Source organism: Choloepus didactylus, chromosome 19, assembly GCF_015220235.1.
Source record: "Choloepus didactylus isolate mChoDid1 chromosome 19, mChoDid1.pri, whole genome shotgun sequence".
In the NCBI taxonomy this organism is placed as follows: Eukaryota; Metazoa; Chordata; class Mammalia; order Pilosa; family Megalonychidae; genus Choloepus; species Choloepus didactylus.
The window spans coordinates 33359939-33387691 of NC_051325.1; the positions used below are offsets into that span (position 1 = coordinate 33359939).

The 27753-nt window shown below is 47.3% G+C and overlaps 1 protein-coding gene and 1 pseudogene across 1 annotated transcript; both read left to right on the top strand.

Moving 5' to 3' along the window:
- Nucleotides 1-12807, top strand: part of LOC119515214 — a 32169-nt pseudogene extending 19362 nt beyond the window's left edge.
- Nucleotides 519-25999, top strand: LOC119515212 (signal-regulatory protein beta-1-like). Its single transcript, XM_037811063.1, is given in 8 exon segments — nt 519-654; nt 10277-10457; nt 16900-17259; nt 22354-22668; nt 23232-23351; nt 23354-23560; nt 24298-24400; nt 25067-25999. Coding segments are annotated over 6 exon segments (1176 nt in total). The 5' UTR covers nt 519-654; nt 10277-10384; the 3' UTR covers nt 24399-24400; nt 25067-25999.
- Nucleotides 26000-27753: the final 1754 nt, after the last annotated feature.

The window sequence follows — 27753 nt, forward strand, 5'->3', positions numbered from 1 at the left end:
GTCCTCAGCCTTGCTGAGGTTCTCTGCTGCCGTGAATCTAAATGAATGTAAAAGAAAAGTGTTCTCCTCTCCCTCTTTGCCTAAGTGTCCAGCTCCTGAAACCCAGCAGTTGCCGCTTCCTCTCTCTGTGATGGCAACACTGGTTCTTCTATCACCCTGCGTCTTGCCCAACCCTGTTGCTCATGGTACAAATTCCATGATAGTCCAAAAGCCTTGGAGTCATCTTTACTTTCCTCTTTATTTTCCATACTCAAATCTGCCTTCAAAATGCTTATATCCATTTGTAAATATTCTTATATTCATTGGTAAATGTTTAACTTCTGACTCTCTGAAAGGGAGAAAAAAAGCCTAATTTGCAGCATTTGCCAATATCTGTGGTGTAAATACTCCCAAAGTGGGAGATGTTAATCTACCAACAGTTTAACAAGCAAGATTGCAAGATTCCTGAAAATTTAACAACTGGCTCTCATGAGCTGGTACAAGCTGGCTCCAGCATACCACTGAGTTATACCCAGAATCTGTGCACTTCTCACCGCCTCCACTACTCCTGGTTCCAGCCACCAGCATCTCTTCATGGATCATTGCTAAAACCTCCGAGTGGCTTCTCAGTTTCAGCCTGGGTGCCTGAAGAAGCCAGAGTGACTCTTTGGAAATGTAAGTCAGACCATATAACTCCTCTGCATCTTCCCTGACATATTTGCATGATTCCCTTCCTTCCTTCTTTCTCTCTGCTCAAATGACTTTATTTAAAAGCACTTTCCAAAACCACCCTATATAAAATATTTTGTCCCCTCTGACCCTCACATTGTGGATACATCTGCTTCCCAGGTACCCAACCTGAGAGCTTAGTGCTGGGTACCAGGTGGGGATCTCGCTGGTGTCTGGGACCGAGGCAGTCATGGGAGGATAAAGGATTGTTTATATTAACTTAAGAGCATTGAGAAATCACAAAACTGTTTAAACAAAAGAGGAGTGTAGTCAGATCTGTGTGGCCAAAGTAGGAGAAAGAGATGACACTGGGCGAAAGAAGATGGGGAGAATATTGCTTTCATTCCACAGGCTTTTCCTTTATTCAGGCAAGAGATGATGATGGAAATTGAGAAACTGATTGATTCAAGAGATATTTAGGAGCTACAACTAACAGGCCTGTAGGAAACAGACGTGACTGGGTGAGATGGGCAGGGAGAACATGGTCCCCTCCGGATTTGACCAACTGAATGGACGATGGTGTCATGACTGGACAGGGTGGGGAGAGAAGAGAATGTCTGTGAGTGTAGGTATGAACCCAGTTTTGAATATGTGAGGCACACAAAGGAGGATGGCAGGAAGGTCGCAGGATATACAGGACTGCGTGATGTGGCCAGGATTACTCAGCTTCTAGGAAGCAGTTTCAGTAGTTGGCCTGGATTGTATCTGATTCCAAAGCTGGTGCCTTTGACCATCGTGCTGGTAATAATCCCTCCCTCCAAAGAGCTCAGAGTCCAATGGAAGGTAAAGAAGATTCCTGGGGTGGAATGACGAAATCTAGAGGAAAGACCCTGCCCAGTTCCAGCATGGAATTCATCTTTCTAGAACATTAGGATAGGATGGCGGCATCACAAGCAGAGGGGAGTCTCGTCGTCTTCTAGAGCGTGTTGGGGTCCTGTTGCCTTCTCCTCTTGTTCTAACCCCTCTCCTGGCCTTGTCATCCAGCTGGTCCCTGAGGAGGAGGCAGGGGTCACAGGGGATCAGTGGGGCACAGCCATGCAGCAGGTGCCCAGCTATGGTTATGGAGGGTCTCCAGCCATTTGTGGGCTGAAATTCCCCGGGTACAACGTTTGTGCTTGGTTAGGGCCCGTCCAGAGGTGAAGGAGGAGGAGACCTGCATGCTGGCTCCTCCCTCTTTCAGGGTGTTTCTCCTGCCAACCCCCCCCCCCCCCTCGATTCCATTGTCCTCTAATTCTCTCCAAGGTGCTCTGGAACAGGGAATCCCAAACACTGACAGTAGCACCTTTTCAGTTGTGTATCCGTATCTGATTCCTCTTTCACAATTGAGGACTGTTGCAGGCTCTCGGCTCCTCCCTCCCGTAACTGGGCCCTTCTTCTGTCATCCCAGAAGGCAGGGCTTCTCCCCTCCCTGCAGAGCAGTATAGGGTGCCCCCGTGGCAGACATTAGGACGCAGCAGGTGCTCTGCATCCCTGGCTCCCAACCCACCTGGGCTGCACCTGCCCCTGCCTCTTCACTGGCACTGACTGTGAGTGTAGCCTGCTCTGCACATGTAACTTCCTGTCCATTTCTCTAGGGTGTTTCTCCTCTTCACCCAATCTCCCTTGTACCTACAGACTTCCATTTGGGAGCATTTTCTTCCTCTCATCTCACCGTGAGATAAGACTTGGAGCACATCTTTCTGAGCCTCTGTGTAGGGGATGCTCCCTGCCCCCGTGCAAATGATGCCCCCAACAGCTGCACAGCACCTCCGTGCTCTGGTGATGACCCTGTGATCACTGGGCATGGGACTCTCTCATCCCCCAGCCACTGGCCAATGTGATCACACTGCATCATAAATGCTGGAGGGCACAGGATCTGTCTTTTAAAGCTGTTACCTAAATAATAATAATATCTAACTCATTGGGCCTAGTCAGCTACAATGCAAAGCAATTTGCATGTATTAATCCATTTAAGCCCATTACAACCCTATGAGATTGGTATGATTTATTATCTCCATTTCACAGTTGAGACAACTCAGGAAACAGAGAAGTTAAGTAACTTCTCCTAAGGCACACAGGAACAAACTGAAGTGGAATTCAAACCTACAAATCTGATTCCTAAGACCACCAGCAAAATTTTTACTCTTCTCGAACATTCACAGCCCCCAATTCCATCCTCCTCCTAAACCTTTCCCCACTTATCAGTGTCTTCTGTCACCAGCAGGGAGAGGAATGGGATGGGGAAGGAGACTTTTTTAGCCCATGTTCTCCTGGATCCCCAGACTTCTGGTTCCCCCAAACCTGCAGGCAGCCTCTGTACTGCACCAAGTCAACCTAAATATGAAACTCAACTCCTCACACGATTCCTACAAAACGTTTCCACTCAGATCAGCGTCTCTGAGTTTAGTAGCTCTTTGTTGAGGGACTGGAGTTCCCAGGTGGACATCCTGCAGCTCGAAGCACAGACTCTGCCGTCTTCCTCTCGCTTCTCTCCCTCCCATCCATCCTTCACTTCTTCCCACCCCCTCTGTACAGACCCGACCCCTCCCCCCCATGCCAGTTTGAATGTGTTATGTCCCCCAAAATGCCATTATCTTTGATGCAGTCTTGTGTGAGCAGGTGTATCAGTGTTGATTAGATTGTAATGCATTGATTGTTTCCATGGAGATGCGACCCACCCAACTGTAGGTGATAACTCTGATTAGATAATTTCCATGGAGGTGTTGCCCCACCCATTCAGCATGGGACTTGATTAGTTTACTGGGGCACTATATAAGCTCAGACAGAAGGAGTGAGCTTCCTACAGCCAAGAGGGACATTTTGAAGAACACTCAGGAGCTGAGAGAGGAGCTTCAACTTACAGAGACATTTTGGAGACGGCCGTTGAAAGCAGACTCTTGCTCCTGAGAAGCAAAGAGAGGACAAACACCCCAAGAGCAACTAAGAGTGACATTTTTGAGGAGCTGCAGCTTAGAGAGGTACGTCCTGGGAGAAAGCCATTTTGAAACCAGAACTCTGGAGCAGACGCCAGCCACGTGCCTTCCCAGCTAACAGAGATGTTCCGGACACCACTGATCATCCTCCAGTGAAGGTACCCGACTGTTGGTTGATGTGTTACCTTGGACACTTTATGGCTTTAAGACTGTAACTGTGGTAACCAAATAAACCCCTTTTATAAAAGCCAATCCATTTCTGGTGTTTTGCGAAAAGGCAGCATTAGCAAACCGGAACAGGTTTCCCCAATGAGCAGTTCAACCTCCCAATCTCTTTTTCCAAAATTTCAGGCTGAAATCCTACAAAAGTGATCTGTAAAAACAAAAAAGGGGGTTCCTACCTTTCAACAAAGTTTACCTCCAATGGAAGTGCTCTGATCTGATTGTAACCACCAAGAATAAGTATTTAATTTTCACATTACCCTTGCTCTGCCCGGGGCCCAGGACCCCGCCAATCCCTTCCCTGAGCAGTTTGTGTAGAGTCACCAAAACCATGGGAATAATTGTAATACAGCACACTTCAAGCTTCCCGCTGAGTCTCTGTCTCCACCTGTGTGAAGGTGAGTAAGTCTTGGGGATACTGCTCTGGCACACATTCACACACACCCTGGAGCTCGGCCTCCGTATGGAGGGATCTGTCTTATGGCTCCTGTCATGGCCCTGGCTTTATTTACCCACCACCACCTGCCTTTCTCTGACCCTTGCAGCCGAGTCTCAGTTGCCCACTGACCAGGATGGACTCTCAGCAGTGATGAAGTTGGCTCTGAATTCCCATCATCAACTCACCCAGGGAAAATTAAACACAATAGGCTTTGTACATTCTGCTCTCCAAGGTCCCAGCTGGCCTGAGTCTCCCAGAACCTTCCTCGGATGGACTGCACCTCGACTGTGCCAGGAAGTGGGAGCCTGTGTGGCCCCCCAGTCCTGTGCGGGGCCAGATTCCACACTGGGAAATGGTTTGAGTATATGTGCTCCCCCACGCAGGCCCTGGACTACTTTGGGATTGATCTTAGGCCAGTGGGAGGGATCTTATTTAGACAGCCCCTCCCCTTTTCTTGATGTGGGGCATCCTCCCTGGGGAGCTGTCACTCCTGCTGTAAATTCCAATTCTCTCACTTCTGAGATGAGACTTTCTGTACCTGAGGGCAGGGAAATATTTTAAATGCCTGGTAATACACATATGTGCCAGAGGGAAACAAATACATCTCATCAAAATTCAGTAATCTGACACCTCTGGGAAGATTCTGAGATTCCAGTGGTTTAGGGAAGGCAAAATGTTACCTCCAGAGAGAGAAGATGTGCATCCAAAACTAAGAAAGAGGCACATACTTTTTGGACGCATTTGAATTCTGGAGTCAGCATTTACCACAGTTGAGTGTGCAGCTCGACTTACTTCCTGAATAACAAATAACACTGCCAATTATAATTGGGATCCAGAGAAAGGCAAATCCCTGCAAGATGTCCAGGTACAAATGCACTAGAAGTGTCTGTGATAAATGAGAATGCCTTTGGCAAACCTGGATAAGACAATCACACTACAGACACTTAGAGCTTTTTATCAAAGACATATGGTAAAGACATGCCCTCTTCTGCAGTTCATTATGAAAGTACACTCTTGGTTCAGAAACGGAATGATCATTTTAAACCGAAACATGATTTTAAGATTTATCCATGTTGTAGCATATATCAGCATATCATATCTCCTTATTGCCAAATAGTATCCAACTTATGGATACTGGAAATATTTTTCAGTTATAAAAATGAATGAAGTATCGTTTCAGCTAGAGCATGGATGAACCTTGGAAAATTAGGCTAAGTGAAAGAAGTCATACACAAAGTTCATTAATTGTATGATTTCATTTATATGAAATGTCCAGAATAGGTAAATGTTGATTATTGGTTTCAGGGGCTCGAGGGTAGGAGAGAATGAATGAGTGCTACTTTTTGTATATCCATTCCCAAGTTGATATACATTTGTATTCTTCTCAGTTTTTGTCTATTGTGAATAATGCTGCTCTGAACATTTGCATACACATCTTTGTATGGACATAAGTTTTCACTTTTCGTGAGTAGGTAGCCAGGAGTGGAATGGTTAGGTTGTAAGGTATATTTAAGTTTAACTTTTTAAGAAACGTCCAAACAATTTTCCAAAGCATCTGCAGCAATTTAAATTCCCACCAGCATTGTCTGAGTGTTCTCATTTTTCCGTTTCCTTGCTAACTGTTATTGTCAGTGTTTTTTATCACGGCCATTCTCATGAGTTAGAAGTGGAATCTCATGGTAGTAGCTTTAATTTGCATTTCCTTAATGACGACTGTTGTTGGGCATCATTTCGTGTGCTTACTGGGCATTTGCATATCTTCTTCAGCAACATATCTATATAAAACCATTTCTTAAAAATTAATTCACACACCATAAAAGTCATCTTCTCAAACTGTATAACTCAGTGGTTTACAGCAAAGTAACAGAAGTGTGTAACCACCACCGTCTCATTCCAGAACATTTTCATCACCTCCCCACCAAAAAAAAAGAACAACCCATACACATTAGCACTCACTCATTCTCTCCTACCCTCGAGCCCCTGAAACCAATAGTCAACATTTACCTATTCTGGACATTTCATATAAATGAAATCATACAATTAATGAACTTTGTGTATGACTTCTTTCACTTAGCCTAATTTTCCAAGGTTCATCCATGCTCTAGCTGAAATGATACTTCATTCATTTTCATAACTGAAAAATATTCCCATGCATGGATATATCACATTTTGCTTAATGAATCATCATTCGAAGTTCATTTGATTGGTTTCATTTTTTTGGCTACTATTAAGAATGCTGCTATCAACATTTTTGTACAAGTTTTTTTGTGTGTGTAGACATGTGTTCAATTCTTTTGAGTAACCTAAGGGTGGAATTGCTGGTGTACATGGCAACTTTATGTTTAATTATTTGAAGAACTGTCAAACTGTTTCCCAAAGTGGCACACCATTTTACATTTCCTTTGGAAATGTATGAGTGTTTCAATTTCTCCACATCCTTGCCAATACTTGTTATTGTCTCTTTTGATTATAGCCTTCCTAGTGGGTGTGAGAGGGGTTTGGCTTTGTTTGCATTTCTTGAATGACAGATGATGCTGAACACTGTGTTATGTACTTAAGGGCCATTTGTACATCTTCCTTGGAGACATATCTATTCAAATCCTTGGCCCATGTTTAATTTGGAATAGTTCTTTTTAAATTACTGAGTTGGAAGTGTTCTTTGTATATTCTGGATACTAGACCCTTATCAATTATATGACTTGCAAATATTTTCTCCCATTCTGTGGGTTGTCTTTCTGCTTTTTTGAAAGTGTCTTTTGAAGCACCAAAGTTTTTAATTTTGAGGAAATCCAACTTATCTTTTCTTTGGTTTCTTGGGCTTTGGTGCCATTTCTAAAAGCCATTGCCTAGCCAATGGTCAAAATAAAGAACACAGTTTCATTTATAATAGCATCAAAAAGAATATACTAAAATACTTAGCAATAAATTTAGCAAAATAAGTGCAAGATTTATAAACTGAAAATTACAAAACAATTTTGAAAGAAATTAAACAACTTCTGAATGAATGGGAAACCTTCCCATGTTCAAAAATGGTAGACGTGATATTGTGAAGATGGCAATACTCCCCAAATTCATTCTCAGATAAAACATGATTCCTGTCAAAACCTCAGTAGCCTTTGTTATAGATATTGACAACCTGATGTGAAAACTCATATAGAAATGCAAGGGTACAGGAATGGCCAAGACAATCTTTAAAAAAGTACACAATTGGAGGACTCACACTACCTGATTTCAAAACGTACTACAATGCTTTAGTTATCAAGTCTACATGGTACTGGCATATGGAATATAATTGAAAAGCCAGAAATAAACCCAGGTATCTACGGTCAACTGATTTTTACATGGGTGCCAAGACTACTCAATGGGGTTAAGGAATCATCTTTCAAAAAATCATGCTGGACAAACACTGAGGACTGTCAATTTGATGTGCTGAGCCCTCTATCATGGGGCTTGCCCTTCTGAAGCTCGTTACTGCAAAGAGAGGCTAAACCTGCATGTAATTGTGCCTAAGAGTCCCCCGCTGAGTACCTCTGTTGCTCAGATGTGGCCCTTTCTCCCTCTAGCTAAGCCACCTTGGCAGGTGAACTCACTGCCCTCCCTCCTATGTGGGACCTGACTCCCAGGGATTTAAATCTCCCTGGCAATGCAGAATATGACTCCTGGGGATGAATCTGGACCCAGCATTGTGTGATTGAGAACACCTTCTTGAACAAAAGGGGGATGTGAAATGAAACGAAATAAAATTTTGGTGGCTGAGAGATTTCAAATGGAGTCAAGAGGCTACTCTAGTGGACATTCTTATGCACTATATAGATTACCTTTTTTAGGTTTTAATGTATTGGAATAGCTAGAAGTAAATACCTGAAACTATCAAACTCCAACCTAGTAGTGTGGACTCTTGAAGATGATTGTATGACAATGTAGCTTATAAGGGTTGACAGTGTGATTGTGAAAACCTTGCGGATCTCACTCCCTTTATCCAGTGTATGGAGGATGAGTAGAAAAATGGGGGCAAAAAACTAAATGAAAAATAGGGTGGGATGGGGGAATGATTTTGGTGTTCTTTTTTACTTTTATTTTTTACTCTTTTCCTGATTCTTTCTGGTGTAAGGAAAATGTTCAAAAATACATCGGGGTGATCAATGCACAACTATATGATAATACTGTGAACAGTTGACTGTACACCATGGATGATTGCATGGTATGTGAATATATTTCAATAAAACTGAATTTTATTTAAAAAAGTCCTGCTGGAACAACTGAACAGCTACCTGACAAGATGGTGTTTCTGACACACAACTGTATTACAGACACATTGGTGAACTCTTCTTGTACACAAAGAATAACTATAAACGCAATTTTTGGTTATACTTCATCATGAGTCAAGCATTTTGCATGGATTATTTTATGTTATTCTGGCAATAGCTCTATAAGGTGCATGTTATAACCTCTATCTGTAGATAATCAAACAGAAGCTGAGAGAAGTCAAGTGTCTTGTTGAAAGTTGCATGGCCGTGAATTGTAGAAGAAGGAATAAAACATGGGTATGGCTGATTCTGCTGGCCACAGGAATCTAGGAATCAGGGATTCTCTAAGAACAAAACCCAGAGAGAAAGCACTAGGGCCAGCAGAGGAATGGCGATGGGGAATCTTCAGGAAGAGCTGGGTCTGATGCAGGGCTCAGTGTGGTTCAGACCTGGACAGGGAAGGTGCATCTTCCCCTCCCACCCTCTGCCCCACCAAGCCCGGGGCAGCCACAGACAAGGCTGCACACGTCACTAACGTCACCTCCATAGGCGAACCCTCCATTAGCCCATCAAGCTGATACTGCAAACTACAAATCATGAGAAAACCAAGAACTTCAGGTGGAGATGCTGCCACCTCCGTGGATTAAAAAGGGGAAGAATCGGAAAATCCCAGAAGGAACAATTGATCTTGGAGTGGCAGAGGCAGCCCAGGGATATGGCATAAGTTGGATCCAAGGGGTCCAGGTAGCCTGGAAAAGCCTCTGGTAAACAACTGACACCACACAGGAGGGACTCATTCAAAAGCAATTTTTGATTTTTTTCTATCCATCTAGTGTGGGGAGAAATAATAATTACCTCTTGAGTTTCGCCCATGCTACATTCATTATCTGTGTTAATCTCCGCTACAACTCTGCAACGCTAGATGTGTTATCCCCAATTTAGAGATGACAAAACTGAGCCCAGGAAGGCCCGGTGAGTTAGTTGCACGGCCTCGTAGCATGCCCTCTAGGTCTGGGCAGCCTCCTTCCTCTCTCCCCACATATCATCTGCCCAGCAGTGGATGGAACAGGTGCTCTCCATCAGAAAAAATGTTAAAACTGATGTCACTCCCCCTCCCCGGTAATCTAACCCCATTTTCTCTTCCCTTTCACGTCCTTTTCCCCTATTCACATCCCACAATTGCCACTTCACCCCACAGAGCAGATAAGTGTTACTCTAAATCAACTTCCCCTTCGGGAAGGAGTCAGGAAATTCTTCTTTTTGCTGGGTACAGGGACATGCAAATTCTGAGGTCCTCATTAAACTACATATTTGGGCTAAGTTTTACCAGCTATGTACATGAAGTGTCGGATGTGGAGTCATTTCAAGAGCAGATCTGGGTTCACCACAGAGATGACCAGGTCCTGGAAAACCCTCCTTCTTCCCCCAGCTGAGTTGCTGGGGGTTGAGGCTGGCACAGAGCAAGGTCTCAAGCCAGTCACATCCTAAGATTCTTAGCCTGGGGCTCCCAAACAGGGAATTACAAGGGACACCTCAAGATGGGGTGAGGGGCTACGTGGGAGCCCAGAGGCCTCGGGGCAGGGAGAGAGCATGGTTTCTGCTGGGCCTGTCCAAGCCTCTCTGAAACTGGAGTAACTGCCCACCTTTAGCAGATTGGCCTATCTGATTTCTATTGCACAATCCCAAACCAGGAACTATCCGGATCTAGAAAGAGACTGCTATCTCATGGCCCTTTCTTCTCATTGCAGCCACTTCCTCTTCTCTCGTGGAGGTGGGGCTCCCCTTCTCTCTGGGGAGCAGAGTCCCGGACCTCCCGGCACAGGCATTTGGACAGAGCCATCTCCGCAGCCTCCACGATGCCCAGATGTGCCTCCCAGCCTCACCCTCCCGGGCCTTCCCTGCTGCTGACTCTGCTGCTGCTCCTCACAGGTGAGCCTCAGGTTGGGGTGAAACCCCCTTTCTGCCCCTCGGCCTTCCTCTGCATCCAGGCTTCCAGGGACTCCATCCTGGTGCTCCATGCAGGGCTGGACAGGAAACTGAGGTCTGGGCATAGCTGACGGCATAAACTCAGGGGCCTGAGCATTTCCTCCCTGGATCCATCCCCCACAGCTGGTACCAGAGGCAGCCCATCAGCTGATGCTTCAAGCTATATCCACCACCATAATAATTTACACTTTTATAATCATTTTAGTTGACAGTACAGTTTTCAGAGAGCTCATCATTTAAACCCTTGCAATTTTGAGGCCCAGAGAGGTGAAGCAACCTGCCCCAGGCCACACAGAGACAGCTCATGGACAATCCTAGGTGATCAGCAAAACTTCAGGTAGGAGTTTCTGTATTTGTCTATGTCTCCAGAAACTCTCTAGTCCCTGAGGCAATGAAATAGAACTGCTAAGTCTTCGCCCGACAGTTCGACGATTGGCTCAGAAGTGACCGAAGGGGCTGCTGTGGGCACAGACACTGCCCGTCCCTTTCTCTCCGCCGCCTTCTCCGCCCCGCCCGGCACCTCCTCTGCCCAGGCCGCTGTCAGCTCTCTAGTGTCCAGCTGAGACATGGTGTTGCTGAGTCGCTGCCACCGCCGGCTGCTGCACGTTCTGGGCCTCAGTTTCCCACTGCTGACCAGCGGACCACTGCTCCTCGGCCCTCGCTGCCTCATGAAGCTGCTAGTGGTGTTCATCCTCGGCGGGCCCGGTGCAACAGGGGACCCAGCACCGCCGCATCATCGAGAAATATGGCTACAGACACCTTTCTGCAGGAGAACGTCTTCGTGATGAAAGGAAGAACCCAGACTCACAGTATGGTGAGCTCACTGAAAAGTACATTAAAGAAGGAAGGGTTGTGCCAATTGAGATAACCATCCGTTTATTAAAGAGGGAGATGGATCAGACAACGGCTGCCAATGCTCAGAAGAATAAATTGTTGATTGATGGGTTTCCAAGTAATGAAGAAACCTTCAAGGTTGGAACAAGACCTTGGATGGGAAGGCAGATGTAGCTTTTGTTCTGGGTTTTTTGTTTGTTTTTTGTTTTTTACTTTAATAAGGAGAGCTGTATTGAACCACGACTTTAGAGGGGAAAGAGTAGTAGGAGGACTCATGACAACAGTTAGAGCTTGGAAAAGAGCATTCAGACCTATCTCCAGTCAACAAAGCCAATTGTTGACCTATATAAGGAAGTGGGGAAAGTCAAAAAAATAGATGCTTCTAAATCTGTTGATGAAGTTTTTGATGAAGCTGTGAAGATTTTTGACAAAGAAGGCTAACTCTAAACCTGAAAGCATCTTTGAATTCATGCTTGAATATCACTTTGATAGCTGCTATCATGACCTCTTTCTAGGGCAGTTTTAATCTTTTCATAATTTCATCTTAATGTCTGGGAAGTACGTAGTAAGACAAATTAAATTTTTTATCTTCATTTTTTTGTCACAGTGACAGTGAGTTCAGGTAAAATTGCAGCTTAGTTACGGTGCTCACAAAACAAAGAAGGGTATCAGCTAGTTCTTTGCTTTTATTCAAAAAGAATATCCCTTTTAGAGTCTTTTCCTTCTGTGAGTAAAACTTTTTAGTATGTATTTAGTAGTTACAACATGTTAGGATTAGTGTTCCCCAATTTCTCTTTCTCATGCAGGTTTTAAATTTCCAAACTGTTATGTGAATTTATGGACCAAATTCAAAGGAATCTTTTGTGTAGTCAGTTCTTACAAATGTGTTTGGTAAACAAACTCATGAAATGGATCCCAGAGGTGTTTTAGTATTTATCAAATAATTGACCATTTCCTATAGAAAGGTAAGAAAACGGGCTTTGCTTTACTAAACTTGTACAAAGGTGTGTGAGAGGGCATATTCTTTGCTTCCAGGGTTTGGGTTAGGACCACTGGGGTTCAGAGCCCGGCAGAATGTCAGCTTTATTCTGACTCAAATCTGAGGGTAGGGGACAAGGATCACATCTAATGGCATATGTTCTTTATGCTCTATAATATAGTGTTATTAATGATTAAACTGGTCTTAACAAAATTCCTAACAGTGGAACCTTGAAATGAATGTGGTAGATTTCTGGTAAAATTATTCAGTTAGCATTTTAGTAAACTTCAGAGTTGTTTTTCCCCCTAAGTTAAATATAGGTTTAGTATAAAGTAGACAAGAAGATGCTACTGGTTAAATTTCTCATTTGTGTTTTATTTTCTTGAATTTTTTTTCATAGTTGTTTGTTTAAGAAGATTTAAAAGTCATTGCACTTTGGTCAGAAAAATTATAAATAAATCTTATAAATGTTTGATTCCCTTCCTGGCTACTTTTATTCTATGACTTCTTTTTTTTTTTTTTTTTTTTTTTTTTTTTGGCATTGTGTTGAAGCTTCAGAAGATATAGCATAAAGAAGACTATAATGCAATTTTCTCTTAAATCCATTCTTCGTTAAAACATTTTTTTCTTGTATTTTTCTTCCACTTCCAATGCAAAGTGGTATCCAAAGTCCTTATTATGAGATTTCTTAAAATGTATCTCTTTCTCAGCATTTATACTGTTTGGTATACAGGGTTAAATAAGACAAAGAATTTTGTCTTTATATAATAGATTTCATATTTAAAGTCATTGGGAATAGTGGCGACAATTTAATGGTTGTTCTAATATTGTAATGGAATCATTTATTTCTGTGAATGTTATGAAGTTCATTTATTAAAGATAAATTTTTCAACATACTTGCTGTTAGAAAACAAAGTATTTATATTGGTCACCAACATTTGAATTGAGATTATCTTTGTTTCTAAAAAGAGACTGTAATAAATTCTTATCTAGTGATTCAATCCAACCAAGGGACTTTATTGATGATTTAATAAAATAGCTATATTTTGAACCTAAAAAATAAGGTTTTGAAATCATTCCCACTCATTTATGTAAAGGAATCTGGCAAATGGGGATGTAAGTTTTTATACTGATATTGTGAAAGGAACCTTAAGATATTTAAGAAGACTGCTGAAATTAGATATTTACTTGAATTCATTCGTTGTCTTTCTGTGGCATTTGAGAACAGAAACCAAGAAACATAGTAAGTACTAAATTAGGGGGCTTTGCTTTTTGTTTGCTTTTAAGTACAAAAACATGTTGGCAATATTGAGTTTTGGAGTTGATTGACATACATCTGACTTCACAAGTTTGGTCATTCCATTTGTGAAAGATATAGTCACCAAGAAGCAAGAAGTTTTTGACTTTCTTGAAAGAACCCCTTTGGAGACTTGCCTTTTTTTTTTTATTATTAACTTTATTTACATTCAATGATGTTGGATATGTATAAATTATTTAGCAAATAATCCCATGTCCCTTCAGCTCATAACTCATTGTTCAAACACAGTAACGTGGCAGGAACCAACCACCCGTAATTCTTTCAAAGCACATTTCTGAAGTCGGCTCTTTCTTTGCCTGCTTGCCAAGTCTACAGGATTTTGGGCCCTGCCTTTCATCTTTTTCCTGCAGTCATTTTGTCCCATCACAAGGCTCTACTGAGGACTATAATCTTACCTGGGTCTTTGCTCTGAGACGCTTTATACCTCCAAGGTCTAAAATGGGTAGAAGGACCTTACCTGGATGTGATCCTTGTCTGGGAGCCGAGCTCTAACTGGTCTCATTGGTCTGTGACCTGACCCAAGACTAACCTCGTCCCCACCCCCTCCTCAGACATCCCTTCCCTGGAGCACAGGGAACTTTGCTGCTCTAACCTTGAGTGCAGCCCACCCTGAGCACATCTTGTTTTGGGAAAAGAGCACATACTAGACATTTTCCTAACACTTGCACACAAGCCCCTGGTACCTAGCGACCTTCATTCCTCAACCATATATAATCCATAGTGTGGTTGCCATCGGCGTGGGCAGACCCCAGTGAACTTCTTGCCGTCTTGCTGTCCGGCATGAGGTGCCTGCCGCTCTCTGTACATGCCTCTAATAAATGCCTTTGGACTGATCATCCTGGGGTTTCGTGCCTCTTTCTTCTGAACTGCAACCAGCCCTGTGGTCCGGCAGATTGGGGCAGTCCCAGCTGGCTCCTCCCCTAATTCTTCTTTTGGACCAAGTCTTGCTGCTGGTTCATCAGGACACAAAGGATTTTGAGGGTCAGTGGCCACCTCTGTTATCTTAAAATGGCTGGGGGCTGAATAACAATTGCTTTTCTAACCTGATTCTAGATTTCTCTGTTCCATTTTATTCCTGCTTGCAAACTAGCCAATTCTTTTCTGATTCTTTGTCTTTTTTGTAGTAACTTGTCCAATGCAGACTATAGTAACCAAAAACACTATTAAAATTGTGTTTTCTAACATTTTCCCCTAGAGCTACAAGTAGATACATTTTCTGCTTAACATGTTATTAATGGTGACATTTTTACTAACTGTTTTATCAGTGCACAACTTGAATTGCTCCCCTTCCGGATTCCTATAAGTCTCCTCGCTGGTCGGCTGTAAGACAATGCACATGCTTAAGTCTGGATGATGATGACCCCACACTTCTAGGAACCAGTTCCTATAGCCGTCAGGAGAGATGTGTGGAAGATAAAACAATGGCTCCCAAAAGAGTCCACTTCCTAATCTCAGGAACCTGTGAATATGTTACTTTATATGGCAAAAGGGACTGCAGATAAGATTAAATTAAAGAACTTGATATGGGAAGAATATCCTGGATTAACAGGCTGGACCCTATATATTCATGAGTCCTTATAAAGGAAGACAAGAGTACCAGAAAGAAGGAGATGTGACAACAGGAACAGGAGGTCACAGTGATGTCACTGCTCGGAGGGGTCAAGAGCCCGGGAGTCTGCACCCTCTAGAAGGTGCCGTAGGCAAGGACCCATTCTCCCCTGGAGCTTCCAGAGGTGTCACCATCTGCCAACCCCTTGATTTTAGCCCCTTAGGACCTATTTCAGACCCCTGACACCAGAACTATAAGGTAAATCATTTCTGTCCTTTTAAACCATTAATTTGTGCTAATTTGTGATAGCAGAAATAGGAAACTAATACTATGCCCCTATGCAGTGGTGGTGGTGGTGGGGGACTCAGGGACTTAAAACAGCAACTTTCTATTTATTTAAGCTTCATATTCCCTTTGTGGGAAATTCTGTACCTCCCTGTTACTGAAGCATCTGGGCAGATGGAGAAGCCCCCATCCTGAACCTTGTGCATCTCTGTGGAACACGGAAGTTGATCAAGAAATTCATGCACCTGCAGTTACCTGCACAGCACAGAACACACACCTGTCACTTCTGCTTCCAACTCATTGGTATAAAGTGGTCATGTGGCCCCACCCAATGCAAACTTTCAGAAAGTGCCACACTCCACATGGCCAGAAAGGGTAGAGTCAGAAATGCTTTCTAAAAGAAACTCTAATAATTAATACTTGGTTCCAACTTTTTTCTTCTACAACCAACACAGCTGTAATTATTCTTGTACTTAGAGTTTTGCACACTTATTCCATAATCTCCTGAGCACAAACTCCTAAAACTGAATTGCAAATGTGAAGAGAATACACAAAGCAGAGTCCTGACTTTGGAAAGTGGTGCTTTTAATGCATTGCTGAAAAGAGTGAATGGGAGGCTCTTGGCTGCAGGAAACAGAGGCTGATTGGCTGAGTGAAGCAGAAAAGCAGTTTGCTAAGGGGACATGGACTAGTTCACAGATGCATTGGGAGGTTGGAGAGGCAGGATTTCAGCTAAAGAGCCAGGGAATAAGCCCCAAACCTCAGCATGATTCTGGGGGAGGGGCGCTCCTGTTGGGCAGAGTCTGGAGAGAGAGAGACAGAGCTGGGTTGGCCCTGGTGCCCTGCTGCAGTCTTCACCAGCTCTAAAGTCACAGGAAAAGGAGGCATGAGGAGTCTGGGCTGTGGATCCAGGCTCCTGAGCCTTCTCCAGTGCAGACAAGGGGCTGTGGTCACCAACTCTGTGCTTCCCTCCAGCAGCGTCGGTGAGGGGACCTGCAGGTGGCTCAGAAGTCAGCGTGGGTCACAGCAGGACAGGTGGTCACTCTGTTCTGCATCGTGTCCCTCATCACCCCTGCGGCCATCACATGTAAAGGGGGAACAGGCCAGGCTGGCAGTTCTTCAACACGGCCCCTTCCTCCTGGTAAGCTCAGAAGTGAGTTCCGGGACCAGCTCAGACGTGGCTCTTCCAGAGACTGCTCAGGCCCTCCACCCAGGCCGGAGTCAGCCTGTGCTCTGCCTGCCCTTAACCTGTCTGTGCCTCAGTTTCCTCATTGTGAGGATTAAATGAGATGATGCATGCAGCATGCTGCGCACAGGGCGAGCTCATGGTGTACACTCAGTAAATGAAAGCTGTTGATAAACACTCGAGAAAACACACCAGAGCAGGGAGGATGGATAACTGCTCTGCGTTTCCCTCCAGGAGCGGCAGGACAGGAGGAGGAGGAGCTGCGGGTGACTCAGCCTGACAAGTCAGTGTCGGTCAAAGCCGGGGAGTCGGTCACCCTGCGTTGCAGCCTGTCCTCTCTGCGGCCCCTTGGGGATGTCAAGTGGTTCAGGGGGGCTGAGCCAGGCCGGGAATTAATCTACGAATTCAAAGGAGGCCACTTCCCCGGAGTAAAAACTGTTACAGACCAAACAAAGGCAGACAACCTGGACTTTTCCATCCACATCAGTAGTATCACCCCGTCTGACACCGGCACCTACTACTGTGTGAAGTTCCAGAAACGGACCCCAGACACGGAGTACAAGTCTGGTCCCGGCACCCGGGTGTCCGTGAGTGGTGAGTACGTCAGGGGCTCCTTCGTCCCGGGTGTGTGACAGTAAAGCAATAGTGAAGCCCTCCGTTCTCTGAGCAATTGAGCATCAGGTGTGGGGTGGGGGCTTGTATTCATGGTCCCATTTCACCCCCTTTTATAGACCAGGGAGGTTGGGGCCCAGAGGGGTCACATTGTTTGGTCAAGGCCCCTCAGCTGGTAAAAGCTGGAGGTGTGGGACCCTCGTCTGCCTGGCTCCAAAGACCCTGCCTTTTCCAATCTGGTCCCACCCTTTGAATTTAAATAGGAGGAAGCAGAAGAGTGAGAGATCATCTAGTCCAAAGGCCCAAATTCACCTCCAGAGAGGGACCCCTGCAGTGTGGGGGTCTCCTCTTTATTCTGCAAACATTTGCAGGGAGCCCCCTGGGTGCCAGGCCCTGCTCTTGGCGCTGTGGCATCAGGAATGAACACAGCAGGCCAGAGCTCTCCTCCCTGAAGGTTGGGTTCTCTTTCCTCGCAGTGAGGGGAGAGTCCAGGCCAGGGTAGGGGAGGACATGTATTCATTTATTCCTCAGAAACTTCTCACCCAGGAGAAATTTCTCAGAGTCAAAGATTCCCTGTTGATTTGGTTGGAGAACGTGCCAAGGTGCTATCAGGAAATCCCCTGTGGGCCGGGGACAGACTCAGTCTTGCAGTCACTGGAGACCCCGAGCAGAGCCGGGTCTTCTCAGGGTCCCTCACCCCAGGGAAGGGGTTCCCCGTGTGGGAGATTCAGGGGGCCCCACTTGAGGCAGCAAAATACATGCTCATTTGGGGTCTCCTGCCAGAGGCCCGGGAGCCCCTTTCCACCTCCTAAGTCCTGGGATGTCAGCATGTCAAGGGCCGTTAGACAGCACCAGCCCACCCCCAACTCAGAGAGGGGAGCCTGAGGCCAGGAGCAACTGTCCCGTGGCGAGTGGCCAATGGACTCGGGACTGGAACACAGATCCAGTTCCAGGCCAGGCTCCTACTGCCCCGGCTGTGGACACTCTTCCCATCAATGAACGCACTACATAGTAGGTACTGAATTAAAGCTCCTTGAACTGAACCCTTGAGCAGGGAGCCGGCAGTTCTCCTCATCAGTTTCCCAAAGGTGCAGAAGGTCTCCTCCTCGTACATCCATTGGTGATTGAAAAACCCCTCTAAAACCTTTGGGGCCTCATTCCATATCAGTCATCGCACGTCAGTACATGTGGGTAGGCTGAGTTGTTTTCAATGGCTGCATAATACCCCATGGAATGAAAATACCATCACTGTTTCCAGTCTCCTGTTGGTGGCTATTTAAGCTATTCCCCATCTTGAGCTGTTAAAGCCATGATGCAGAGGATCACCTTGTATACATGTGCTTCTACTCAATAGGGAGATGCCCCTTGAAGGGCCTTGCTGGGTCAGGGAGCATGTGCATTTTGATTTCTGTGGATGTTATCAGATTTACATCCTACATGCTCTAGTATTCAAGTCAGCCCCCAACCCATGGACATAGGCCAGACAGGGAGCTTGATTCTGACCTTACAGATATGACAGATGAAGAGACTGAAGGTCCAGGTGATACAGACCCTCCCTTGCCTAAGCAATCACAGTAGTCAGTGACTCATCTGGAACTCCCATTGGCAAGCTCCTAGTCTGGTGCTCACTTCTCGTTGCTGTGCTCTCTTCCTAAATGATTCCTTGGAGTAGAAGGAGGGAGGCTATGAGGGGTCAGGGAGCCACCATGTGCCAGACCTTGGCTGGCACTGTCCATTATGGATGGCATTGACTCTTTATAGCCAATGTTCTGAGGGACAGGCCATGCTGTGCCCCTTTTACAGATGAGGATGCTGAGGCTCAGAGGTGGGTGGGGAGGAAGCTGAGATCTGAGCCCCAAATAGCCTGACTCCACTGCCCCTGCTCTCTGTATCAACTCGCTGAGCTGGGCTAAGGGTAGAGAAATGCTCCAGCCCTCCCCTTTTAAAATCTTGCATTGCTTTGTTTTAGAGCAATAAGCATTAAAAAAAAATGGAAAAAAAATCCTATGGAGGTAGGAGAGTCTAGCTTTATACCCCCAGATTACAGAGATGCGGCCAACGTCATGATGTGTTGAAACTTTCCTAAGGCCCGTCTCAGTATGGGAGAATTTCGGAAGCTTTGCTCCCTATTGTGGGGATGTTGCTCCATCCCTGAGTGGCCCCGGGAGCAGGCCCTGCAGAAGAGCTTTGGAGGAACAGGGTTGGGGCCTGTGGCAATCCCAGCAGACAACACGCTCACCCCACTTCATGGCCCTGACGATGAAGGAATGGTGAGAGGAAGGCATCTCTAGAGGGTGCTCAGGGTCCCCTGGGACCAGAGTTTCTATTCCAGACACAGGTGGACAGGAGCTCATCCCCTTCCCTTTGTTGCTGCCTCAGGTGACAGGGCCTGGGGGCTCAGCAGGGTGACCCCTCCCTGTAATGAGTGAAGTCAGGAACCTCCTCGGGACAGAGGAGGGTGGCTCAGTGTCGGGGCTTGTGAGGGTGGGGCACAAGAAAGCTCAGGGGGCTGCAGGAAACCCCCTGGGAACCCCCTCCATCCTGCTGAGCCTCAGTCTTATCATCTGTGTATGGGGATGAGCGAGGGCTCCTTTAGGACAGTGAATGGATTCGCATGTGAAGCTCCTCCCACAGCGTGGGTTCTCGGAAATTCGAGTTACCTTGCTGAGCCCGTTTCCTCAGTTGTAGAATACGGATAATCACACAGACCTTTCCAGTAAATGATGGTTGTCATCATGCCAAAGCTGTGTGATCTTAGACAAGTCTGGATTTCCCTCAAATCCTCAGTTTCCCCATCTGTGAAATGGTGCTGGTCATGGTTACCATTTGGGGATTCTGTGAGGACTGGAGAGGACATGTATAGGGCCCTGGATTGTGCTGGGGTTCGGGTCATCACTGGGTGTCAGTAGTGCAGTGGGTAGGGGAGCAGGGCCCTGGGTTCGAATCCCAGCTCTGTGCTTCTGGCTGGGTGGCCTCTGACCTGTCCCTCAACCCCAGGGCCTCGGGGCTCGGCATCCTCATCTCTGATGATAATACCGACCTGGAGAATCCCATGTGCTGGTGACGGCTCCTTGGAGACCTGATTGTGAGGCCTGAACTCCCTCCGTGGACACACCTTGGGCTGAAAACAGCCTCCAAGGAGGGGAAGCCCAGACAAAGCCCTGCTGAGACCCCAGCTTCACCGCTGCGGACGTCCCATCCTTCCCCATGTTTGCGTCTATACAGGTGCCAGGATCCCAACAAACCCTCACTGTTCGGGCTCAGAACATCCCAGCCTCGACACACCAAATGTCACCCATGAAATCTGTTCCTCACCTTTTAAACTGCTGCCAGCTTTCCCTAAATAGCTAATCTGGGGGAAAACTCCTGTGAGTTTTGAAATTGTGTTTTGAAAACCAATTCACCAAACTTGTTTCCTGAGCAGATTAATTTTAAAGAGAGGGAGAAACTCATCATTTGGTGGTTTCTGCTGTTTTTTCATTTGGCTTTATGGTGGCAGCTGCAAGGAGCAGGATGTGAGACTTCTCTTGCTGGTTTTTCTATGCTTAGGTTTTGCCTTCTGACTGTCTGAAGGATAAATATGGAGTGAAGAACTAGTAGCAGCCAGATGTTATTAATGTCTTAATGATAGTTGTTCTTTATTAAGCCCCTATTGTATGCCAGTCTCTCTGTTTTATATCCGACCTCTCTAGTCTTACCAGGTTGGTGTTTTTACCACTGTTTCTAGAAGCAGACACTGAGGCTCAGGAGAAAGAACAGAGACACAAGAATGACCCAGCCCTTGGGGATAGGGGGACTCCCCATTTGCCGCCGTGTGCCCTGGAAGCCTCCCTCTTCTCTGACCCTCATCCCATCTATGGGGACCCCACGTGGACCCCTCACAGGGCTGGGGGGAACAAGAGCCCCTGGGGAAGCAGCCCAGCATCAGGCAGGCCAGAGCTGGCACTAAGTAGTATCCGGTTTCAGGGTACCCTCTTTTTGGGGACATCTGGGCTGCTGCTCATTTTAGGACTTGACCTAATCAAGTGACCCCTTCCTCACCAGGCTACAGAGGGTTTGCTGGGTATCAGGAAACCAGGTAAGCTCCTACCAGAGCAAATGGTTGAAGGACTTGCTGGCTGGTGACTGCTAGAGAAGGTGTTGGGTGACTATTAGCCATTTGGAGGCACCAAAGGAGCTCCTGTAGGACCCGTCCATGGGGCAAATCTGCCCTCGTTCTGCTGGGTCTCCGATTTGTGTGGCGCCCAGGACCAGGGCAGGGCTTCTCCGCGCTGCCTCTGCCTGAAGACGTCACCATTCTTGGCTTTCTCAGCTCTCGGTGATCTCTATTTTCAACCAAATCTGACCAAGAAGAAAACTCCAGATTCAGAAAAACATTCCTTTGCCCCCTCCCTTTCACATTCAGAGCTTGATGCAGCTAAGGCCCCACTGTAATGTCTGTGGGAAGAATGAAAACAGGAGTAAATTAATGAGTTCCTGAAGGGAGGGCTCTGGCTATAAATAAAGTGTAGCTTCAAGGTAGATGAGAGCTTGTTTATTTTTATTTTGCCTCTTGGCATTTAATCAAAAGCAAACGTGCCTGCATTGCCTCATCTCCCCATCTCTGCGACCCCAGCAGGAGAAATCCCACCCCCACCCCAGCCCTATTTACAGATGAGCCGACTGGGACGTGCCACCCGGCTCCTGGGTCAGGGCAGGGCTGGGCCACTCAGCTGACCCACTGCGTCCTTCCCTGCATGCGCTCCCAGAGACGCTCGCTCTGAAATTGGTGAGGTATCCATATGCGGCCAGTGAGATGGTGACTACAGGGGCAGCCGAGTGGCATTTGGTTCCCGGCAAATCTCCTGGGGCCGAGGAAACCAGGAGGGCTCTGAACTCAGGCCTGGGATTCCATCGTTCCTGCTCCTTGGCAGGCTCAGGGCCTCTGCTCCCTCCTCTGTGCGGTGGGGATGACACACCCCTCCCACCACCAGAGCAGGGTCCACGGTCACAGAGAGGAAGACTCTCACCAGGGTCTTGGGCTCCACTGCTGCTAGTCACCATCATGCTTACTCTTTAAAATGCTCCTTCTTATAGCCAAACCCTCTCCCCCTGTGGTCTCGAGCTCCCCAGCAAGGACCACGACTGGGCAGACCGTGACCTTCACCTGCAAGTCCCACGGCTTCTCCCCCAGGAATGTCACCTTGACATGGTTCAAAAATGGGAACCAGCTCCCAGCCCTGCAGACCACCGTGGTGCCCCCGGACGACAGCGTCTCCTACAACATCTCCAGCAGAACCGAGGTGCAGCTGAGCCCAGGGGATGTCCGCTCCCAGGTCATCTGCAACGTGGCCCACGACACCTTGCGGAGCCCTCTCCGTGGGACGGCCAACCTGTCAGAGTCCATCCGAGGTAGAGACCCGAGCACCCAGCCCCGGCCGCACCCCAACAAGGCTGCTCCCCTGGGTTACACTCCAGGGCTTGACTCGCCTGGGGTCTAATTCCTGGTTGTCCCACCCGGGCCCCTGCACCTACTGGTGCTCCACCTGCACTTCCCCTTGTTGTTTCATAGTGGCAGCTGCCATTGATGGCCTGCCGTGTGCCATGTGCCATGCTAGTTGGTTTCATTTATTTTATTTTCAATGCATTTATTTTACCAACAGCAGCTGCACCTACCCTGTACCATCACCTGTGTGTTTTGTGATTTCATTTATTTTGCTGCTGTTATTATGCTCTGGTAGCATGCCACTGAGTTCACTCATTGTTACCCTAATAGGAGCTACCAGTCCTAGAGCACCTACTGTGTGCCAGGCACTGCACTCAGTGATTTCACTCATAGTACTTGAGCACCTGCTGCATGCCTGGCTCTGTCCTGGGTGACTCCCTGCCTGTGGTGGTGGGAGCTCACCATCTTGAGCCCCTCCCCTGTGATCTGTCCATTCCCACGGTCAGAGCCTCTGCCTGTGCTGTTTTAGTTCCACCCACCTTGAAGATGGTGCAACACCCTGTGCCAGGGAACCAGGTGAACGTCACCTGCCAGGTGGAGAGGTTCTACCCCCAGAAAGCACAGCTGACCTGGCTGGAGAATGGAAACGTGTCCGAACAGAAACAGCCCCGAACCCCGTGGAGAACAAGGATGGGACCTATAACCTGACAAGCTGGCTCCTGGTGGACTCGTCTGCCCACAGGGAGGACGTGGTGCTCACCTGCCAGGTGGAGCATGACGGACAGCCGGCGGTCAGCACACAGCAGACCCTGCAGGGCTCTGCCCACCAGAAGGACCTGGCTCCAGAAACACCACCTGGTGAGGCCTCCACTCCACCCCACCTGGCCCTCCTTAAATTGCACCTTAATTTTATCTTTATTACTGTTAAAGTGGTAATCCATGCTTATTGTAGAATAATCTAGACAGCTGTAAATATAAAGTAGGATTTAAAAGGGAGCTCTCTTTCCCCAAATCCCACCTCCCAAAGGTTGTCCACCACTGGTGTTTGGTATATATCTTTATAGATCATTTAATTAAATAATACATGTAATATTCTTATAGGATTCTCTCAGTGCAGAATACACTCCCTTAGTTGACTGTAGATATAATCAGCCATAGATGCAATCAATTGACTGATGATTTAACAAACCAGCCTTCTGGTTTAATAACCAGCCACAAGCTGGTTATGCTAGTGTTTGCTTGACCAGATAACTGAGCACCATCACCTGGACAAGTTGACACATGAACCCAGTCATCACCCTCAGGAATAATAATACCTGCCCCAAAGAGTAGTGAGGACCAAGTAAGCAAGCCAGGTGCCCTACTCATGCATCACTGAGTACAGGTTCTCTACGACTTCTATCAAGTAGGACTAACCTGACAGTCTGAGAAGGGAGTGAGTGAAAATGAGGAATCTCATTCTGGGCCCAGGGCACAGGTTCAAAGTCTTCAGAGCACTGATGGGTCCAGGTGGCCTCAGATGGAGTGAGTGGAGGCCCCTGGGAATGGACTCCAATGTGCCTCTTCTAATGGCTGCTCCTGCCCTTCATTTCCAGGCCCAGAGAGCTATACGACACTAACTCTGCTGCTAACCTACAAGGTGCTGCTGGCTGTGGGTGCCTCTGCCGTCTATGTCCACAGGAAGCTGAGGGCCTGACTGTAAGTTGTAGGGTGGTTCAGGCTTCAGGGAGGGAGGGCAGGCTAAGGTCTATCCCCAGCAGGAGCAAGGTCAGCAGGAGGCTCCAGCCCAGGAAGGTCCACATGTCACACAGTGTCAGGGCCCAACAAGAGTAAAGAGAAGGGGGCACATCCCCGCCACTCCCCTCAGGAGTCTTATGGAGCCCTCTAAGAGGAACTCAACTCCCAGGCATATGTGGAGCATATGAGCTGGTCAAGGGTTTTCAAAGGGCATCCTCCATATTCTAGGGGTTCTATGGAGGAAATGGATGGAGGGGCTTTGAATGAGGGATATCTGAGCAGGTGGTTTCCTTGGAGACCATCTCTAGATTTGAACAGTGGGGCTCTATGGGGTGGGGACAGAAAGAATCCACACTTTAAAGTAATGTTGAGAACCCCTGGATTGACTTTTCTGAGCAGTGCTCCTGTTCTGACACTCTGTGTGACTCAGAGTCACACAGAACTCGGGGAGAAAGGCTGAGATGACCCCAGCCCTGTCTCGGGTCTTCCTGTCCACAAGTGAGAGCCCCCAGGAGCACAGCACTGGGTATAGCAGGCACTCAGGAAGCATTTCCTGAATGATGAGCATACAGTTAAATGACTATGGGCATGTTCCCCCACAGCTCCTTCCTTCTTGCCCTGCTTCAGGGAACCTTCAGGCTCTACTGCCTCCTCCCAGCCTGAGAGATGTCGCTGCCTGGGAGCATCTGCAGACTCTGCTCCAGGACCTCCCCTCCTGGACACATTCTCCTGTTGCTCCTTCTCACTGTCCTTGATGCCTTAGGGCCAGGTTGTGGGACCTGGTCTAGGAACTGACTCACTGCCCTTCCCCAGAATGTGAGAGACAAGTTGATTCTCCTAAACACATCAAGATATCTCTTATCCATCACCTTGGACTTGTCCAGAAACCACTTCCTGATGTCCATGCTCTTGAGAGCTATTCTCATCTTGTGAATTTCTGCCCACCCCTGCCTCCCCAGGCTTGCTGAGCTTCTCTGTTGCCCCGAATATAAATGAATACCCATCCCTGGATAAAAAAGGAGAAGTGTTCTCCTCTCCCTCTTTGCCTAAGTGTCCAGCTCCTGAAACCCAGCAGTTGTCCCTTCCTCTCCCTGTGATGGAAACACTGGTTCTTCTATCACCCTGCGTCTTGCCCAACCCTGTTGCTCATGGGACAAATTCAATGACAGTCCAAAAGCCTTGGAGTCATCTTTACTTTCCTCTTGATTTTCTAGTCCATATTCAAATCTGCCTTCAAAATGCTTGTATCCATTTGTAAATATTTTTACAGTCATTGGTAAATGTTTAACAGCTGACTCTCAAAAGGGGGAAAAACAGCCTGATTTGCCAAATGTGCCAATTTCAGTGGTGTACATACTCCCAAAGTGGGGAAGTTTCAAGCTACCAACAGTTTAACAAGCAGGATTGCAAGATTCCTGAAAATTTAACAATTGGCTCTCATGAGCTGGTACAAGCTGGCTCCAGCCCACCACTGAGTTATACCCAGAAGCTGTGCACTTCTCACCTCCTCCACTACTCCTGGTCCCAGCCTCCATCGTCTCTTCGTGGATCATTGCTAAAGCCTCCAACTGGCTTCTGTGTTTCAGCCCGGGCTCCTGAGGAAGTCAGAGTGAGTCCCTGGAAATGTAAGTCAGATCATATAACTCCTCTGCATCTTCCCTGACATATTTGCATAACTTCCCTCCTTCCTTCTTTCTCTCTGCTCAAATGTCCCTTTATTAAAGGCACTTTCCAAAACCACCCTATATAAAATATTTATGTGCCCTCTGACCCTCACATTCCATTTCTGTTTAGAAGGTGGTGCTCTTGTCCATTGTGCTGCTCGTAATCCCTCCCTCCAAAGAGCTCAGAGTGCAATGGATGGTAAAGAAGATTCCTGGGGGTGGAATGATGGAGTTTGGAGGAAAGGCCCTGCCCAGTTCCTGCGTGGAATTCATCATTCTAGAACACTGGGAAAGGATGGTGACATCACAATGCGAGGGGAGTCTTGTCATCTCCTAGAGCATTTCTGGGCTCTGCTCTGCCTTGTCCTCTTGTTCTCACCCCTCTCCTGGTCTTGTCATCCAGTTGGGTCTCTGAGGAGGAGACAGGGGTCACAGGGGAGCAGTGGGGCACAGCCATGCAGCCAGTGCCTATGGGACCTCGGGCATTAAAGGGTCCCCAGCCGAGTGTGACCTGAGAGTCCCCAGACACAGCCTTTCTGGTTGCTTAGAGCCCTTTCCAGAGGTGAAAGAGGAGGAGCCCACCATGCTGGCTCCTCCCTCTCAGGAGTGTTTCCCCTTCCCCTACACTCCGTTGTCCCCAGAGCTGGCCCCAGATCGAGGCACAGACAGGAGAACACTCCTCACTCCCCTAGTTGTGTTTTAGGGGTGTTGCTTTCCCTCCTGGAGGGTGTTCCCCACAGCCCCACCTTCCCTCATAGTCCCCTCCATCCTCTAAGGCACAAATTATCACCATCTCCAAGCAGCTAACCTCTTTTCCTGCCAAACCCATTTCCTCTGCTAGGAGAAGAAAGAACACAGCTCCCTGTATTGTATAGGGGATCCACAGCAAAGCTGGGGATCCAAGCAGACATTACATCAAGGCCCATTCCTTACCTCTAGGTCTCTTATAGAGTTGGATATTCCCAAGAGGGTGAGGCATAGAGACCCCACCTCCTCCAGCTGTGCAGCTCACCGAGGCCCCGAGGTTGAGCTCATGCAGAAGCTGGACCCACACCTGCACATCACAAGGTTCCAGAAGAACTTGGCTCAGCTCTCTGGAATGTTGGGCCTTGTCTCTGGGGCTCCTGACAAGGACTGTGGACATGGGGAGAACCCCTGAGATGGTGTGAGGCTCAGGGAGCAGTGCAGGCCTGCAGCTGTCAGGGCCCTCAGCTCTGGGAACCCAGGACCCTGCCACCTGCAACCCGGCCACTTCTCAGCTGGTAGCAACCATGTTGGTTTCACCTTATAATCACAAAGGAAAACTTGTCACAGCCCCAATCCTCTCATCACAATCCCCTTCCTCTGACATCATGGAGGCAGGGACTCCTCTGTGCTCAGAGCACAGAGGCTGGGGCCTCTCCAGGACAGACATTCAGACAGCGCAGCCCTTCAGGCCACCACGATGCCTGTCCCTGCCACCTCACCCCGCCCGCCTCTGCCTTCGCTACTGCTGCTGCTGCTGAGACTCACAGGTGAGAGGGGGCCTGAGGGTATGTGTGTGTGTGTGTCCTAAGGGGTCCTATCTGCCTATTTAGTGTGTTCTCCCAACCTGGTCCCTCAGAATTCCTTTGGGAGGGTTTTCTCTGCCCCATCCAGGACAGGCAGAAT